Source organism: Pseudonaja textilis, chromosome 2, assembly GCF_049901715.1.
Source record: "Pseudonaja textilis isolate UNSWEBS1 chromosome 2, rPseTex1.2, whole genome shotgun sequence".
Lineage (NCBI taxonomy): Eukaryota > Metazoa > Chordata > Lepidosauria > Squamata > Elapidae > Pseudonaja > Pseudonaja textilis.
The window spans coordinates 4,337,346-4,353,786 of NC_141991.1; the positions used below are offsets into that span (position 1 = coordinate 4,337,346).

Consider the following 16,441-nt stretch of genomic DNA (forward strand, 5'->3'; position numbering starts at 1 on the left):
GAGGGGAATCCCGGATTTCCCAAAAGGGCCCTTCCCCATCCTGCTCCATCTGTGCATGCAAGAGATGTAACCCCGGGTGGGGTTGGGGGGGGTGGGGTGTCGGTGGGAGAAACAGTTGCGGTGGGGGAGGGGCTGTGTTCATATTGTGCCTAAACCAGGTTTGCTTTTTCAGAATTTCTACCAAGAAAGGATCCTGGGAAATGGCCTTTCTTTTGCCGGATGCTCTCCCCCTCCCCTCTGCAAACGGTCCCATTTAAAGCTTTTTTTTTTTTTGAGGTGGGGGATTGCAAAGGACAAATCCTGTGCCTCAAATGGCTGGCGAGGCTGTAAGGGCCTCTCCCCCCTCCCCCCTTATTTTTCCTACTGTTAGTGGAGCTCAGCTGCACCTCTGCAGAAGACCCCTTTCTCCCCTCCCCCTCCCCCCCCAAAATGGTTGGTCTCCAAGGGGGAGGAAGGGATGAGACACAGGGAGAGACGTCGCCCTGAGGCTGAAATGTCTTTGAATTTTGTCTCCCCTCCAGACAAAATTTACCCTGAATTTGAGGAAGCAATCAATCATCACCGTTTCTGAATGAGAACCATCCGTAATTCCAGAAGTTTCTTTTCTTTTTCACCTCAGATGTAAACGCTGAAGGGCTTGAAAAATCTCCTCCGGGATTCTCTGTTCAAGTCCATCGGATCCCAGGACTGGAAACAGATTGAAAAAAACAACAACAACCTTTGGAGACCCAAGAGATCCACAGGGTCCTTCTGGATCCCTGTCAGAGAAGAGGCCAAAATGGATGCAATCCACCCAGAATGGAAAGGCGTGGGGAAAGACCCCATTGCCGCTCAGCCTGGGAACGGTGTGGAGGTCTGGGTAGGACCTGGGCAGAAGATCCCAGAGGAGGAAGCCCTCAGTTCTGAGATCCAACATTGGTACTTCAGGAACAGCCCCTTTCAGGAGGCCGAAGGACCGCGAGAGCTTTGCAGCCGCCTTCATCGTCTTTGCTGGGGGTGGTTGCAGCCCGAAAAGCACACCAAGGCTCAGATGTTGGACCGGGTGATCTTGGAGCAGTTTCTGGCCGTCCTGCCGAGGGAGATGCAGCGCTGGGTGCGGGAGTGCCGAGCGGAGACCACTTGCCAGGCGGTGGCCCTGGCCGAAGGTTTCCTGCTAAATCAGGCGGAGGAGGAGGAGGAGCAGGAAGGGTATCAGGTGAGAGATACCCCTCTTGAGAAATAGGAAGGGATCTTACTGTAATTGAAATCTTACATGTCTCCCTAAGAATTTTCAGGATTAATAACGCAGTGAGATGATTAGAAAACTTTATTGGTGACATTGCTCCTATGTTCTTCCAAATAATATATTTGGAGCAATTCTTCCATCGTCCTCTTCAAATTATGGACGAAGCAAAGGCCTAGCAACATTGTGGGCAGAAACTGAAATTCCAGCTTTTAACTTTGCTTCTTTGTCTGTTTATATTTATATTATATTTATATGATTTAGTATGATTTATATGTTTTATATGTTTCTTATATATATGTTTCCTAATACGATTTACTACTAAGTGTTATACCTATGACTTATCTTGAGAGCATATGCACCAAAAAAATTGTGTGTCCAATCACACTTGGCCAATAAAGAATATTCTATTCTATTCTATTCTATTCCATTCCATTCCATTCCATTCCATTCCACTCCACTCCACTCCACTCCACTCCATATTCTATTCTATTCTATTCTATTCTATTCTATTCTATTCTATTCTATTCTATTCTATTCTATTCTACTCTACTCTACTCTACCCTACCCTACCCTACCCCACCCCACCCCACCCCACCCCCACTCCACTCCATATTCTATTCTATTCTATTCTACTCTACCCTACCCACCCTACCCTACCCTACCCTACCCCACCCCACCCCACCCCACCCCACCCCCACTCCACTCCATATTCTATTCTATTCTATTCTATTCTACTCTACCTACCCTACCCTACCCCACCCCACCCCACCACCCCACTCCACTCCATATTCTATTCTATTCTACTCTACTCTACCCTACCCTACCCTACCCTACCCTACCCCACCCCACTCCACTCCACTCCACTCCATTTTCTATTCTATTCTATTCTATTCTATTCTATTCTACTCTATTCTATTCTATTCTATTCTACTCCTACCTCTACTCTACCCACCCCACCCCCACCCCACCCTACCCTACCCTACCCTACTACTACCCCACCCCCACTCCACTCCATATTCTATTCTATTCTATTCTATTCTACTCTACCCTACCCTACCCTACCCTACCCTACCCCACCCCACCCCACCCCACTCCACTCCACTCCATTTTCTATTCTATTCTGTTCTGTTCAGGTTCTGAGGTCTTTCCTGGAGATTGGCATCAAGTGTCCTGAAGAAAAGGTGGATCCTGCAAATTCCTCTCACAGTCCATGTCTCAGAAGGATTTCCAAGGAGGATGGTCAATATCAGGACAACTCAATAGGTAAGGAAAGATCCTTCTACATTGGAAGTTTTCCACAGAGATTCTGTTCATTCTCCGTTTTCTCCGTCTTCTCGTGTGTAGCCATTGGACTTTATGGAAGGTGACCCAGCAACAAATACTTAACTCTTCTTCTGATAGTAGTGCCCCAATATTTAAGTACCTGCCACAAGGGGGTCAACCTACTTTCCAAATCACCTGAAGACAGGATAAAAAGCAATAGATGAAAACTGATCAAGGAGAGAACCATCTTAGATATAAGGAGGAATTTCCTGATAGTTAGAACAATTAACCAGTGGAATGGCTTACCTCCAGAATTTGTGGATGCTCTATCAGTGGAGGTTTTCAATAAAAGATTGGACAGCCAATAAAAGATTGGACAGCTAAAAGGGTATAGGGTAGTGATGGCTAACTTTTGGGGGGCTCCTGTGCCAAAAATTGTATGCCAGCACCCACTTGCATGCCAGCACCCAGAATGCAATGCACAGCCCCCCCCCCCCCACATCCCCTGCACATGCGCACACAATCCCCACTCCCACCTGCTTACCTGCACTGTACCTCACAGCTGACTTTTCGGCTGGTTTGAGGCCTTTTTCAGCCTTCCACAGGCTTGGAAAAAGCTTCAGCAAGGCTTTTCAGGCCGAATTATAGGCCTGTTTCCTCACTATTGTTTGGCCTAAAAAGCCTTCCGGAGGCTTTTTCCAAGCCTCCGGGAGGCCAAAAAAGGCCTCAAACCAGCCGAAAAATTAGCTGTGAGGCATGTGCACGCACAGTGAGGTAATTTTGCCTGTGACTCGCATGCCAGCACAAATGTGTGCCACTTGTGGCACGCATGCCATAGCTTCACCATCACAGATATAGGGTCTCCCCCTTGTACAGGAAGGTGGACTAGAAGACCTCCAAGGTTCCTTTCGACTCTGTTATTCTAAAGTCCCACAAAGGAAATCTGTCCCTTCACACCACATACTACCTTCCCTTAATCCACGTTTGCAAAAATTAACTCTTCTAGGGATTTCCTGGGTTTGTTTGTTTATTTTTTTTTATTTATCTTACTCAGTTTGTCAAGCATGCATGAGAAAACAAGTATAAGTATGGACATAACATATAAACATATAACTATAAACAGGTATAAGTATATACATAATAAATGAGTACAAATAAATGGGAACATTAGGACAGGGATGGTAGGCACGCTGGTGTGCTTATGCACACTCCCTTACAGGCCTCTTAGGAATGGAGTGAGGTCCACGGTAGACAGTTTAAGGTTAAAAGTTTTGGGGGTTTGAGGATGGAACAACCGAATCAGGTAGTAAGTTCCTGGCATTGACCACTCTGTTGCTGAAGTCGTATTTTCTGCAATCGAGTTTTGAGTGGTTTACTTTGAATTTGTATCTATTATTTGCCCGCGTGTTATTGTGGTTGAAGCTGAAGTAGCCGTTGACAGGTAGGACATTGTAGCTGACACTTTTGTGTACTAAGCTTAGGTCAGACCATAAGCAGCGTAATTCTAAGTTGTCTAGGTCCAGTATTTCAAGCCTGGTGGCATAAGGTATTCAATTGCGAGCGGAGGAATGGAGGACTCTTGTAAAATACCTCTGGACTCACTCAGTTGTATTCATGTGAGGTACTTCTTTTTATTTTCAGAGATGAGAACAGCCTTTGGTCTTTTTTTCAGAGGTGATTTTGAGTAAATCTTCATACACATCCTTGCTGGATTATTTACAACACCACCTCTCCTTTCTGGCATGTTCCAAGTTTCATTCTTGGATCCAAAGATAGAACCCATGAAAGGACACTGAAGACTGAGGTTAAGATAGAGAAATGGAGGTGTCCTCCACAAGACAGGAAGAAGTCATGACTTCAGACTACAAAATGTGGAATTAATCCCTTTCTTGCTTCTGTCCTGTCTTTCTCCTTCCCAGGGAGCCAAATGGAGCCACCGTTGTTCATCGGTTCCTCTCCTTGTACTGATGGAGATGATGAATCTCCAGCTCAGGTAGGAAAGAAGAGATCTGGAGCTAATATTGGGGGGCAGTTGGTGACTGCTTTGCGGGTCATTTGAGGTCTCAGTGTATGATACTGCTTATCATATACATGCAGGAATTGGTTATGGCCAGTCTAGAGAAAACAAGGATTAGGGGTGACATGATAGCAGTATTCCAGCATTGATCCAGGAAGGGGCGTAACTGGTACACATCCGAAGTTGAGCAGACACCTTCCTAGCCATGACTGCCACCTGCACGAGTCAGGAGGACCCCCAGATTACACGCTAGGTGCTTCTCGGGCAGTGTAAGCCCATCCAAGCCAAAGATGTTAAACCACCATATTTGGAGGACTCTCCTATCCACAGTCAGTCATCTTAACAGGTTCAATTGTAGCCGTTGTGGTCCGCCGGTGGCCTGCGGAGCTCGCAGCAGAATCAGACAGTGGGAAGGAACATGGGCCAGTGCTGGAGTCTGGGGAGGGCTCAGATGAGGGATCTGCGTCTGACACAGATGGGGCCGGGGCCATCTGAGAGTTATATATTGACTCTGGAGCCTCCAGAATCTGACATCAGTGAGGCAGAGGAACAGGGGGAGCCTGTACCCAGTGCATGCTTGCGCAGAGCTGCCAGAAGTCAAGAACAGTTAAGACAAACGGGGTGACTCGGGAGTAAGGCTTGGAGATGATTAGCCCTCCCATAAGAGCTAAAGGAGGATCAAAGGGACATGAGCCTTTGCAGGAAGCAACTTTGTTTGTTCTGGTCAGTTTAAACTCTGAAACTCCGTGTTGACTTTGTGCTCCATTTGGCCTTGTACAGCTAATTGGCAATTTAGTCATTGGCAGCATTTCAAGGGAGATAAAGGTGGGTGCTTATCAGCCTTATCCCGAAAGACTGTGACAAGACTTCTGTTAGGCTATTCATAAACTGTTTGGGACTCGTTACGGGCTGTGAATGTATATAATTCACAGCCGTTGAAATAAAAAAAATGTTTTTTGGAAACAGCATGTGATTGTTACTGTCTCAGAAAGCCTTGGTCAGAACAGTAGCCTATTGTCCCCCATCCAAATTCCCACAGCCTCCACGCATCAAGAGAGCACATCCACGGCATCACTTATTTCACCCAGACAGAGATGTACATTTGGATATCATCTGCATTCCGATGATACCTCATCCCATAGCTACAGATGATCTCACCCAGCAGATTCATAGAGATGCAAAAAAAATTATATCCAACAACCAACCCTAGAGGGAGCATTGAGCCCTGCAGCACCTTACAAAGCAGGATCACAGGCTGGACTTCTCTATTGACTGGAATCGATCCCAGAGGAAGAAGGTAAAGCAGCATAAAACTGTGCCACTCATTCCCAGTTCCCGAAGTCAACTCGAAAAGGTACCGTGGTTGATGGTATTGAAAGCTGCCGAGAGATCAGGATGAGCCATAATGGTTGCACTATCTCCATCCTGCTCCTGCCAGAGATCATCCAGAAGCATAACTAATGTTGGTTCTGATTCTGTTCCTTCCTCGTTCAGGGTCCTGTTTCTTTTGAGGAGGTAGCCATCCATTTCAACAATGAAGAGTGGTTGCTACTAGATCCTAACCAAAAAACCCTGCACCGAGAGGTCATGTTGGAAACATCTAGGATTGTGGATTCTTTAGGTAAGGGTTCCTTTAGAGGAAAATTAAGTCAAACTGGAGAGACACTAAATGGCTTATTTACATATTAGGAAATGATGTTAAAATGAATTCTTTTGTTTTTCCTTATATTAATTCCTCCACCTCCATGGTTGTCCAAGTACCACAGTTCGAAGAAAGAGGTTAGTCTGATGACCAGTCAGTCTAGAAAGTGTTGATATGCAGTCTTGGGATGTTCCTTGGGCCCCATGAAGTGCTTAATAATAATCATAATCATAATCAGGAAGGGGGTGTTTGCTTATTTCACACGCCCTAATCAGCACCATACTTCCTCTTACAAAGATATTGCAATGAGGTGTATATTGTGGCATTGGATGCAACATAGGTACTGTTAGGGATACACTCTAGCAGAATCTGCATGGCAGTCAGGCAGGCAGGCAAAATATGTGAGATAAACGTTTTTGTAGCTTACACTCAGTAAAACAGATACACTGTGCTAGTTCAATAGTTTATTCCAGTAAGAGTTATAGCATAGTCAAAACAGTCCATATATCATTTACTAATTCAGTCCGTCCGGGGATTATTCAGTTGCAAAGTCCAGTGTCGAAAAAGAGGTCAGTAAACTTACAAATATCAGTCCAGTAATATATCTCCTCGCAGTAGAGATATGAAGAAGTCAAAACTCCCTCCTTCAGCAGTAGGAAACATGCAGTTAGCAAACCATCAATCCATCAAAACAGCAATAGTCAGCAATCCAACAGGTTCTCTTGCTCCCTCTTATGGCGGTTTCACAACCACACCCAAAATTACATGCTTTGCAGTTTAAAGTGACACACACTTAAACTTACTATCATAGTTTATATATATTATTTTACCCAAACTACGTTAGGTAACCTTGTTATTCCTAACAGGTACATCACATCTGACAAAGGTGTGTGCACTATATCATTATGTTAAGATCTGAGCTGCAGAGCACTGATTGTTGTTATCATGTTTTAAGTTGTTGTAAACCATCCAGAATTACATGAAACAAGCAATCATGTCAACCTTTTGAATTAATATTATTCATGTTGTCATCTACCTTGTTGCTCCCCTGTAATTGCCAAAGAATAGATACAGGCTAGAGACTGTCATGGGAACAGGAAGCGGTACGTTGAAGTCTTTTGTGATTTCTTTTTCTTCCATTTCAATCAGTTGAGGATCCGGACACTGAAAATTACCAAGAGCCAGCTGTGGTGCCATCACCAATAATCAAAATTGAAATACAAGGAGATACGTCTTCAGATAAGTGCGGAAAAGGAAGATATGAGGAAAACCAGTCTTACAGTTGGAGAGAAAAAGCCATTCTCAAATGCACAGAAATGGATAACTTCCTGACCCAACAGGATTGTAAAGAAAGCAGAATGGGAAAGCGTCGAGGAAGTGGCGAAATACTTCAAGCGAAACCCAACTTCAGTAACCAGCGCAAAACTGGAAAGCATTTCAGTCATCAGAGCAACGTTATTCCCCGTAAAATGATCCACGTGAGGGAGAAGCCCTATAAATGTGTGGACTGTGGAAAGAGCTTTAGGTGGAGAGGAAATCTAACGATCCATAAAAAGATCCACTTGCGGGGAAAACCCTACAAATGCGCGGACTGTGGAAAAAGCTTCAGTATGAACAGTTCCCTTACTTCTCATAAAAGGATCCATACGGGGGAGAAACCCTTTCAATGCACAGTGTGTGGGAAGAGCTTCAGTTTGAACAGGTGCCTTGTTTCTCATAAGAGAACCCATCTAGGATTGAAACTTTATATATGCAATGAATGTGGGAAAAGTTTTATTTTCAGCAGCTCCCTTACTAATCACATTGGTACCCACACCAGAGAGAAACTATATCACTGTACTGACTGTGGGAAAAGCTTCCGGTGGAAAAGTCACCTTACTTCCCATGAAAGGATGCACACAGGGGAGAAACCCTATGAATGCAAGGACTGTGGGAAAAGCTTCAGTATGAACAGTTCTCTAAGTTCTCATAAAAAGATCCATACAGGAGAGAAGCCCTATCAATGCATGCTGTGCGGGAAGAGCTTCCGGTTGAAAGGTCACCTTACTTCCCATAAAAGGATGCACACGGGAGAAAAACCATACCAGTGCATGGATTGCGGAAAGAGTTTCAGTATGAGTAGTTCTCTGACTTCTCATAAAAGGATCCACACCGGAGAGAAACCTTATAAATGTCTGGAATGCGGGAAAAACTTCAGCAAAAGCAGTATTCTTAATTCCCATAAAAGGATCCACACAGGAGAGAAACCCTATCAATGCCTGGATTGCGGAAAGAGTTTTAACAACAGGAATCACCTTACCTCCCATAAAAGGGTCCATACAGGAGAGAAACCCTTTAAGTGCACAGAGTGCGGAAAGAGCTTCAGTTACAGCGATTCTCTTACTTCTCATAAAAGGATCCATACAGGAGAAAAACCCTACAAGTGCATGGAGTGTGGAAAGTCCTTTATTCAGAGCAGTCACCTTACTTCCCATAACCGAATACACACCGGGGAGAAACCATATAAATGCACGGAGTGCGGAAGGAGCTTTAGCAGCAGCAGCTCCCTTATTTGCCATAAAAGGATCCATTCGGGGTTGAAACCTTACGTATGCAAGGAATGTGGGAAGAGTTTTATTTCAAGCAGCTCCCTGACTAATCACATTAGTATCCACATAACTGAGAAACTGTACCAGTGCGCAGAGTGCGTGAAAAGCTTTAGGTGGAAAAGTCAACTGATTTCCCACAAGAGAATACATACAGGAGAGAAACCCTATCAATGCGCGGACTGTGGAAAAAGTTTCAGCCTGAACAGTTCCCTTACTTCTCATAAAAGGATCCATACGGGAGAGAAACCCTACAAATGTGCAGAGTGCGGAAAAAGCTTCAGCAAAAGCTGTAACCTTACTTCCCATATCAGGATCCATACGGGAGAGAAACCCTATCAGTGTACAGAGTGTGGGAAGAGCTTCAGTTTGAACAGTTCTCTTACTTCTCATAAAAGGATCCATACAGGAGAGAAAAAAATATACATTAACGATGTGTGGAAAGAACTGAATGTGGAACAATCAATTTATTTCCCATAAAAAGACCTACATGTGGGAAGATGCCCTTAGTGATTGAAGTGTCCTTAATTCCTATGAAACAATCCATTGTGATGTCAAACATACACTGCAAAGACATGGAATGCAGAGAACTTCAATCGAGATTTTTGAACTGATTTTTCTTAAGGTGCCATTTGAAGGAAATAGGATGTAAGCAATGTAATGTGTGAAGATTTTTTTTTTAATTGTTCCTTTGAGGTAGTTTTTTCCGCAGGATTTTTGCCAAAGTTTTTGGAAGTGGCTTGCCATTATGATCATCGTAGGGCTGAGAGAGTGACTGGCCTAAGGACCCCTAGCTGGCTTTGTGCCTAAGGTCCTGTGAAAGGATCCACACAGGAGAAACCCAGAAATGTGTGTATGGAAGAGAGATTGTAGAATAGCAGTGTTACATTCCATGAAAGGAGAAACTATAGAAATGTAAGAAATGTAAGAATTTCAGTACAAGGTGCTCTTATTTCCCAGAAAAAGTTTCATGCAGGAGACAGTATAGTATGCCGTATTTTTCTGTATATAAGATGCACTCCCCCCCCCAAAAAGTGAGTGGAAATGTCTGTGTGTTTTATATATCAAAAACACCTCCATTTTGACCTCTCAAACCCCTCCACATGTCCCATTTTTGCCCTCTCCGGCTTCCAGAAGCACTCTGAGGCCAAAAATAGGCACGTTTTTGGCCTCAGGAGGCCTCCACGGATCCTATTTTTGCTCTCCCCAGCGTTCAGAAGCACTCTCCAGGCCAAAAATGGGAGGGCAAAAACAGGACCCATGGAGACCTCTGGAGGCCAAAAACGTGTCCGTTTTTGGCCTGGAAATTGCTTCTGGATGCCTGGGAGGGCAAAAATGGGATGTGCAGAGGCAAAAAAAACCATTTTCTTCTTCTCCTCCTCTAAACCAAAGTGCATCTTATAGTCCAATACATCTTATACTTGGAAAAATACGGTAAATATATGAAATCCATAGAAAATCACCCTGTTGATCTGTCTCACCTCCCAGAAAAGGATCCGCTTTAAGGATGCAGAAGTACAAGAATCCTGTGAAAAGAGGTTGAGATAGTCTTTCTTCATTTGGAGGATCACCACAGGAAAAACTGAATAAATGTATGGATTATGGAAAGAGCTGCCAGGATATATGTCTTAATTCCAGAGGTATTACCTCCTAGTTAGGTCCGGCTCATGAGAATTTCTTATTAGTGTCCCATTTATTACACCAAAATCTCTGCCTGGTCATATGGGTTTATCTGGGCAGAAGTAACATCTGAAATCTGGGATCAGGCTCCAGGCTTTGTGGAGAGCTGTGCAAACAAAACAGGGGAAAACTTTTTGTGCATTTTAGTGGTAAGTACTGAAAATACCTACTTTCCTTAAACACATTACAAAGTATTAAAGTTTTGTTTTAAAATCAGTGAAAATCTCTCCCAAATGTTTATTTGACTGTTTAGCTTAGTAGATCTCTGGGTGCAAAATTACATTAATTCTGCTGAAAACAGTTCAGTGTATAATTGCAGCTGTGGCCTCTTTACTTTGAAAAATGGTTTATTGATTCCACAGTGTACCATATGAGCAATATTTTTAAATAAAGAAGCGAGTTCAACTGAACTGTTTCTATTTATGTCTTCAATTCTGAGCAAGGCAACCAGAATATTTGTTAGTCTTTTATCATAGAACAGAATAGAATTCTTTATTGGCCAAATGTGATTGGACACAGAAGAAATTTGTCTTAGTGCAAATGCTCTCAGTGTACATAAAAGAAAAGATACATTCGTCAAGAGTCAAGAATCATAAGGTACAACACTTAATAGTTATAGGGTACAATAAGCAATCAAATCCTACTAGGAAACAGTTAATATAAATCATAAGGATACAAGCAACAAAGTTATAATCATACAGTCACAAGTGAGAGGGGATGGGCGATAAGGAGTGATGAGAAGATTAATAGTAACAGTAGTGCAGACTTTGTAAATAGTTGGACAGTTTTGAGGGAATTATTTGTTTAGCAGAGTGATGGAGTTCGGGAAAAAACTGTCCTTGTGTCTAGTTGTTCTGGTGTGTAGTGCTCTATAGCGTTGTTTTGAGGGTAGGAGTTGAAACAGTTTATGTCTAGGATGTGAGGGGGTCTGTAAATATTTTCACAGGCTTTTTTGACTTGTACAATATGCAGGTCCTCAATGGAAGGCAGGTTGGTAGAAATTGTTTTTTCTGCAGTCTTAATTACTCTCTGAAGTCTGTCTGTCTTGTTGGGTTGCAGAACCAAACCAGACAGTTCATGAAGAAATAACGTTCAGCTCAAAGGGAATTCTTTGTGGGTTTTTTTGGTGTTATATTCCAGAACTACTGTTTCTCAAGCGTTTTAATGTCACTTTAGTGCCTCTATATTAGTTAAGGCAGATTCCTGAATTTGCGATATCAAGATGATCAGAAAGGTCAATCCTATTTGAAGTTTGAGAGGGCCAAGCCATTACAAATTTGAGAAGCCTTGTCTGACATGATTTTGACTCTGTGCTTTTAATCTTAATGTAGCTTCTTTAAAAAAAGTTTCTGTATATCTTGAGTATTAATTGTATTCTTTTGAAGGGATAATATAGTAAAATATTTGGAGCAGGTGTAGTGTAAATGTTGTGTAATATACACCAAGGAAGCTAACAGAAAAAAAAGTTTAATATGTTCCAAAGGTGCTTTTTCAGGAGGGAACTTTCTTGTTTTTTCTTTGAAGACATTTGGCTATTCATCTAAGAAGCTTCTTCAGCTTTGACAGGATAGTGGGGAATGGACGAATTTATATTCTTTGCAGACAGCTGGTGATTTGCATCTTTTAGAGGGTCTCATCCAATAACATCTTCATAGAAAAAAAAAGCCCAGTTGCCTCCTGAAAAAGCACCTTTGGGACAACCATGACTTGGATGACTGAGAATCTCTAGACTTTTAGTTTAATGTGTTGGAGAATTGTCAGTGAGGGGAACAGAATGAAATAGACCTAGAAATTTGTAGAAAGAGGTGGAATGCCTTCAGATCTGATGTGTTTCAAAGAATTCACATTGCAGAGACAATGATGCATTAAAATCCATGGAATATGAGAAAGATATTAGCAAACAGATCTACCTATTAACAAAGCAACAAAGTTTATAAAACATGAGAACTCTTCTTATATAAATGTATAGCATTTGTTAGGAACTTTCATATTTGCGTCATTTTTAATATATACAGAGAGAAATCGTGTGAATTTAAAGTGCTTTAGTTGAAGCTATCATTTTGTTTTACATCAAAGGACTCAAGGGGGTACCAGAGAACTGAAATTTTTAGCAACTTTCTATAAACTGAAGGTACATTTGAGTGGTTAAAAATGATTTGTTTAATAATTAATTTCTACACTTGTGATTTCTTTGGCAAGAGGGGGATCTAAACAATGCCCTGCCCAGAGGAGGGTGTGACCCACAAGCAATAGGCCCAAGTTTGGGAAAGCAAGAAGCAGCTTCTTCAGAGATTCAGTTGAGTAATGGGAAGTGGAAAGAGAGAAAAGGGAGACTTCAGGTCTGTCTCAGAAGCTCAAAAGATGCCCTGATTGTGAACTTTCCAGTGCTGCTGGATGCTGGCCAAAGGCTTCATGTTCAGCCAGGTAGAGGAACATTGGAAAGGGCATCTGGTGAGTTCTTTTGCAGTCAACAAGTTCCGCAGGTCATTTTCTTTTCAGCCAGAGCTAAAAATGAGGCTGTTTTCCAAGCTGTGTGCCACTGCTGGTATGCAGAACAGAAATCAATGGATGGTTTGACATTTGAATTTCATGCTGTCACCTCAAGTGCCTTGAGCGACCAGATGCAGATTTTGTCCAAGCCAATCTTTCCTTAATGAGGTCCTTTACCAATGATGCTCCACCAGGAGACCCCCGATACCACAAAGCATGATGAGGAAGTCTAAAAAATAATAAAAGACAGGCAATCAGAATAGAGCTGATAGGGACTTGCAAGATCTTCTAGTTCAACCCCCTGCCCAAGCAGGAGATCCTATACCTTTCAGATAGGTGGCTGTCCAGTCTTTTCTTAAAAACCTCCAGTGATGAAGCACCCACAACTTCTGATGGCAAGCTGTTCCACTGGTCAAGTCATCAATATTAGTTTCTCTTAGTTCTAGGTTGCTTCACTCTTTGATTAGTTTCTGTTGTTTCTTGTCTTGCCTTCTGATGCTTTGGAAAATAAGTTGAGCCCCTCTTCTTAGGGGCAGCCCCTCAAATACTGGAATTCTGCTATCATGTCACCCCTAATTCTTTTTTTTCCCTCTAGACTAGCCAAAGCCCTCAGGAAGAAAAATCACACCTCAGCTGAGGAGAACCTGTTGACTGTGTTTTCCTGCCCAAATTTGACAGGCACTTTTCTCCTGCCATTGACTCTCCAGGCTCATGTGATCCGGCAAGCTTGCCCCCCTTCCCAGCGGGTTTAATAATAAAGACCCACCAAAGCCCTCAGGGAAAGTTCCCAGCCAAGAAGTGTAGGTGATGTCGTATCCCTTCCCCCTCTGTTGAGAGGTCTGTTCAATTTTGACATAGACGGCTTCTTTGACCCCTCTTTCAAACCAGCGGTCCTCTCTGTCTCAAATGTGGACTTGGCTGTCTTCAAAAGAGTGGCCTGTATCTTAAATGTAGGTGGACTGCTAAATCTTGTCCTGATGGGTTTGTTCTCCTCTGTTGTGCCATGCGCTTATGAAAAACCAGAAAGTCCAGTTGCCTCTTGAAAAAGCACCTTGGGGACAACCATGACCTGGATGACTGAGAATCTCCACAGACAACGCAGTGAAATGCTTCAAGAGGCCACCTGAAAGGACAAATATTTATGCCGGCCAAGGACTCCAAGTCTCCTCTCCGACGGGGCACGAATGAAAGGCCACCAGGAGATCCAAGATCCCCTCAGAGTCAGGAGGAAGATTCGCGCCCAGCGTAGAAGCGGCTTTGAGGCGATCCAGCGATTCCCTTTCCCGCCCAACCTGACAGGCGCTTCTTTCCCGTCATTGGCTCGCCAGGATCACGTGAGCCGAGGGCTCCTTTTTCCCCCCCCCCCTCCTTTCTCTCCCCTTCTCGTGGGTTTCCTCCTTACACTACGGGAACGACGGTGGGAGGGGCAGCCCCACTCGCACGGAGGGCGGACTGAGCATGCGCGCCTCCCAACGGACCTCGCCGAACGTCTGGCCTCTCTAGGACTCCGCGCTCGCTCGCTGTAACTGTTTCGTTTTCGCAGGAGAAATCCGGCACTTAAGGGAGCCGCCGGACACGTGCAGAGCCATCTCGTGGGAACCGAGGCGACGAGAGGGATGGAGTCACTCTTCCCACTTCTGGGAGTGCAGGGGGGAAATGAAGATCCCAAACTCGACCAGGAAGGAAAAGTCTAAGCTCGCCAGAAGGGAGGAAGATCCGGGGGAGCATTTAGCACCCCCTTACCCCAATTTCCTGGATAAAGCCTTGAGAAGAGACAGGGACGGGGGTGGGTGGGTTGCATTACAAACTTAAGCAAGAAAATTAAACGTGCAGAAATTGGGGTGCATCACTTGTGCTCCCAAATGGGGGTTTAACCCCCTTCCTCCCAAAAAGGATGGAGACTTTTCAACCCCTTGAAAAAGCGGGCACCCAACCACCAAGTGGCAGAGGGTGGACACTCTGGAATCGGTGGGGATTTTTTTTTTTTTTAAAAAAAAGACAGGATGGAAACCAGTCAAACCAGAGAAGGGAGAAGAAACCCCTTAATCATATCATTATCTCCATTTATTTTTTTATGATGAATCATTTTTAATTACTATGAAAATGATCTATCACCATTGTTGTATGTACACCGAGAGCTTATTCACTGGAGACAAATTCCTTGTGTGTCTAATCACGCTTTGCCAATAAAGAATTCTATTCCTAATCTTATTCTCTTCTGTATTCTACTCTACTCATTGTATACGTCGAAATCCCAAAACAGTCCAAAGGAAAGAGCCGGGAAGGCTGCTGGAAGATGCTGAGACTGAAAGCAGCTTCATGCATAAACCTTGTGCAACAATATGAATGCAGAGAATTGGTGGAAAGTTGCAATTCTTTAATCAAAATTGCTTTTCTTTAATGAAAGATTTAAATTCAGAGTGGGGGAGGGAACCAGCAGTGCCCTTAAGATACTTCCAAGTGCAGCTTCTAGCTCAGAAATAAACCAGGACTGCAAAAATAAAAAGTAAAACCAAACAAACAAACTGGCTTCAGGATCAAATATCTCCAGTTCTTTTTTTATCTTTACATTCAGTTTGGATCAAGTTTAATGAAGATTGGCCAGCATATGTTCATCTATTTTCTCTTTCGACCCAAATGTGCTTTTTTTCAAGTGGCAACTAGACTTTCTGGTTTCTTTCTTTGAAGACTTTTGGCTTTTCATCCCAGAAGCTGCTTCTGCTCTTGACTGGATGGTGGGGAAGGTCAGAGCGGAAGAAGCTTCTTAGATGAGAAGTGAAATGTTTTCAAAGAAAGAAAACAGAAAGTCTAGTTGTCTCTTGGGAAAAAAAGCACATTTAGAACAACCAGGACCTGGATGACGGAGAATCTCCATAGACATTTTCCTCTTTCGACTTATCCCAAATTAAAAATCTGGTGGCCGCATCTGGAGGAACATTCAAGGGGCAGCAAATTGCACATCTGGGGATGCACATGGCAGGAGCCCTGGGTTTGGTTCCGGGATATTATCAAACTTACGCCACCCGTTTTGCCGAACGTGACTCTAAGCGGCTTTACAGACATTAAACCAAATGTGGAAGAAAACAATACATAAAAATCTTGAATAGAACAGAATAACTTTATTGTCACTTTGAATGTGTACTAATTGACACTGAAAATGAAATGTCGTCGCATACAGCTTTTAAAGGGCCACCACTCTAATTTTACACTACATCAACATGACAGGATAAATAAATAAATCCAAAATTATGTATATACCCACATGTATGACACAGAGAAACAACACAGTCTAGTTCGGATGTACACATGAGGACAGGAGGTAGAAAGGATTCACCAAGACGTGAAGAGCCAACGGAAGGGAGGCAGGGAAGTTTGTCCTCCCAAAATGACGCTAAACTGAAATAGAGGTCGGTCTGGATGGCCTCTAAGGTTTCCTCCCCCATCCTCCCTCCGCCGATCGTGCCGTCAAGAGATGCGGGCCGTTGTCCTCGGGTCCCACCAGAGGGCGCTCGCTCGCATTCGTGCGCCACTCCCCCCCG

The 16,441-nt window shown here is 43.5% G+C and overlaps 1 protein-coding gene and 1 long non-coding RNA gene across 3 annotated transcripts in view; one reads left to right on the top strand and one right to left on the bottom strand.

Annotated features, from left to right (window-relative positions):
• LOC113450390 (uncharacterized) overlaps positions 1–16,441 on the top strand; it is a 30,776-nt gene that overhangs the window by 220 nt on the left and 14,115 nt on the right. Inside the window, exons 2-6 of one of the 2 annotated variants that reach the window (XM_087927790.1) lie at positions 620–1,195; positions 2,359–2,488; positions 4,408–4,481; positions 6,000–6,126; positions 7,297–10,822. In XM_087927790.1, the coding sequence (XP_087783916.1) occupies positions 779–1,195; positions 2,359–2,488; positions 4,408–4,481; positions 6,000–6,126; positions 7,297–9,212 (2,664 nt within the window). In that variant the 5' untranslated portion in view covers positions 620–778 and the 3' untranslated portion in view covers positions 9,213–10,822. Of the gene's footprint in view, positions 1–521; positions 1,196–2,358; positions 2,489–4,407; positions 4,482–5,999; positions 6,127–7,296; positions 10,823–16,441 lie in introns of those variants that run through there. The other variant, XM_087927791.1, reaches the window with a different exon arrangement.
• On the bottom strand, positions 12,557–14,475 carry LOC148126589 (uncharacterized). Its single transcript, XR_015742495.1, has 2 exons — positions 13,228–14,475; positions 12,557–13,131 (listed from the first exon to the last, which is right to left on the bottom strand). It is a non-coding gene; the product is annotated as an uncharacterized LOC148126589 (long non-coding RNA).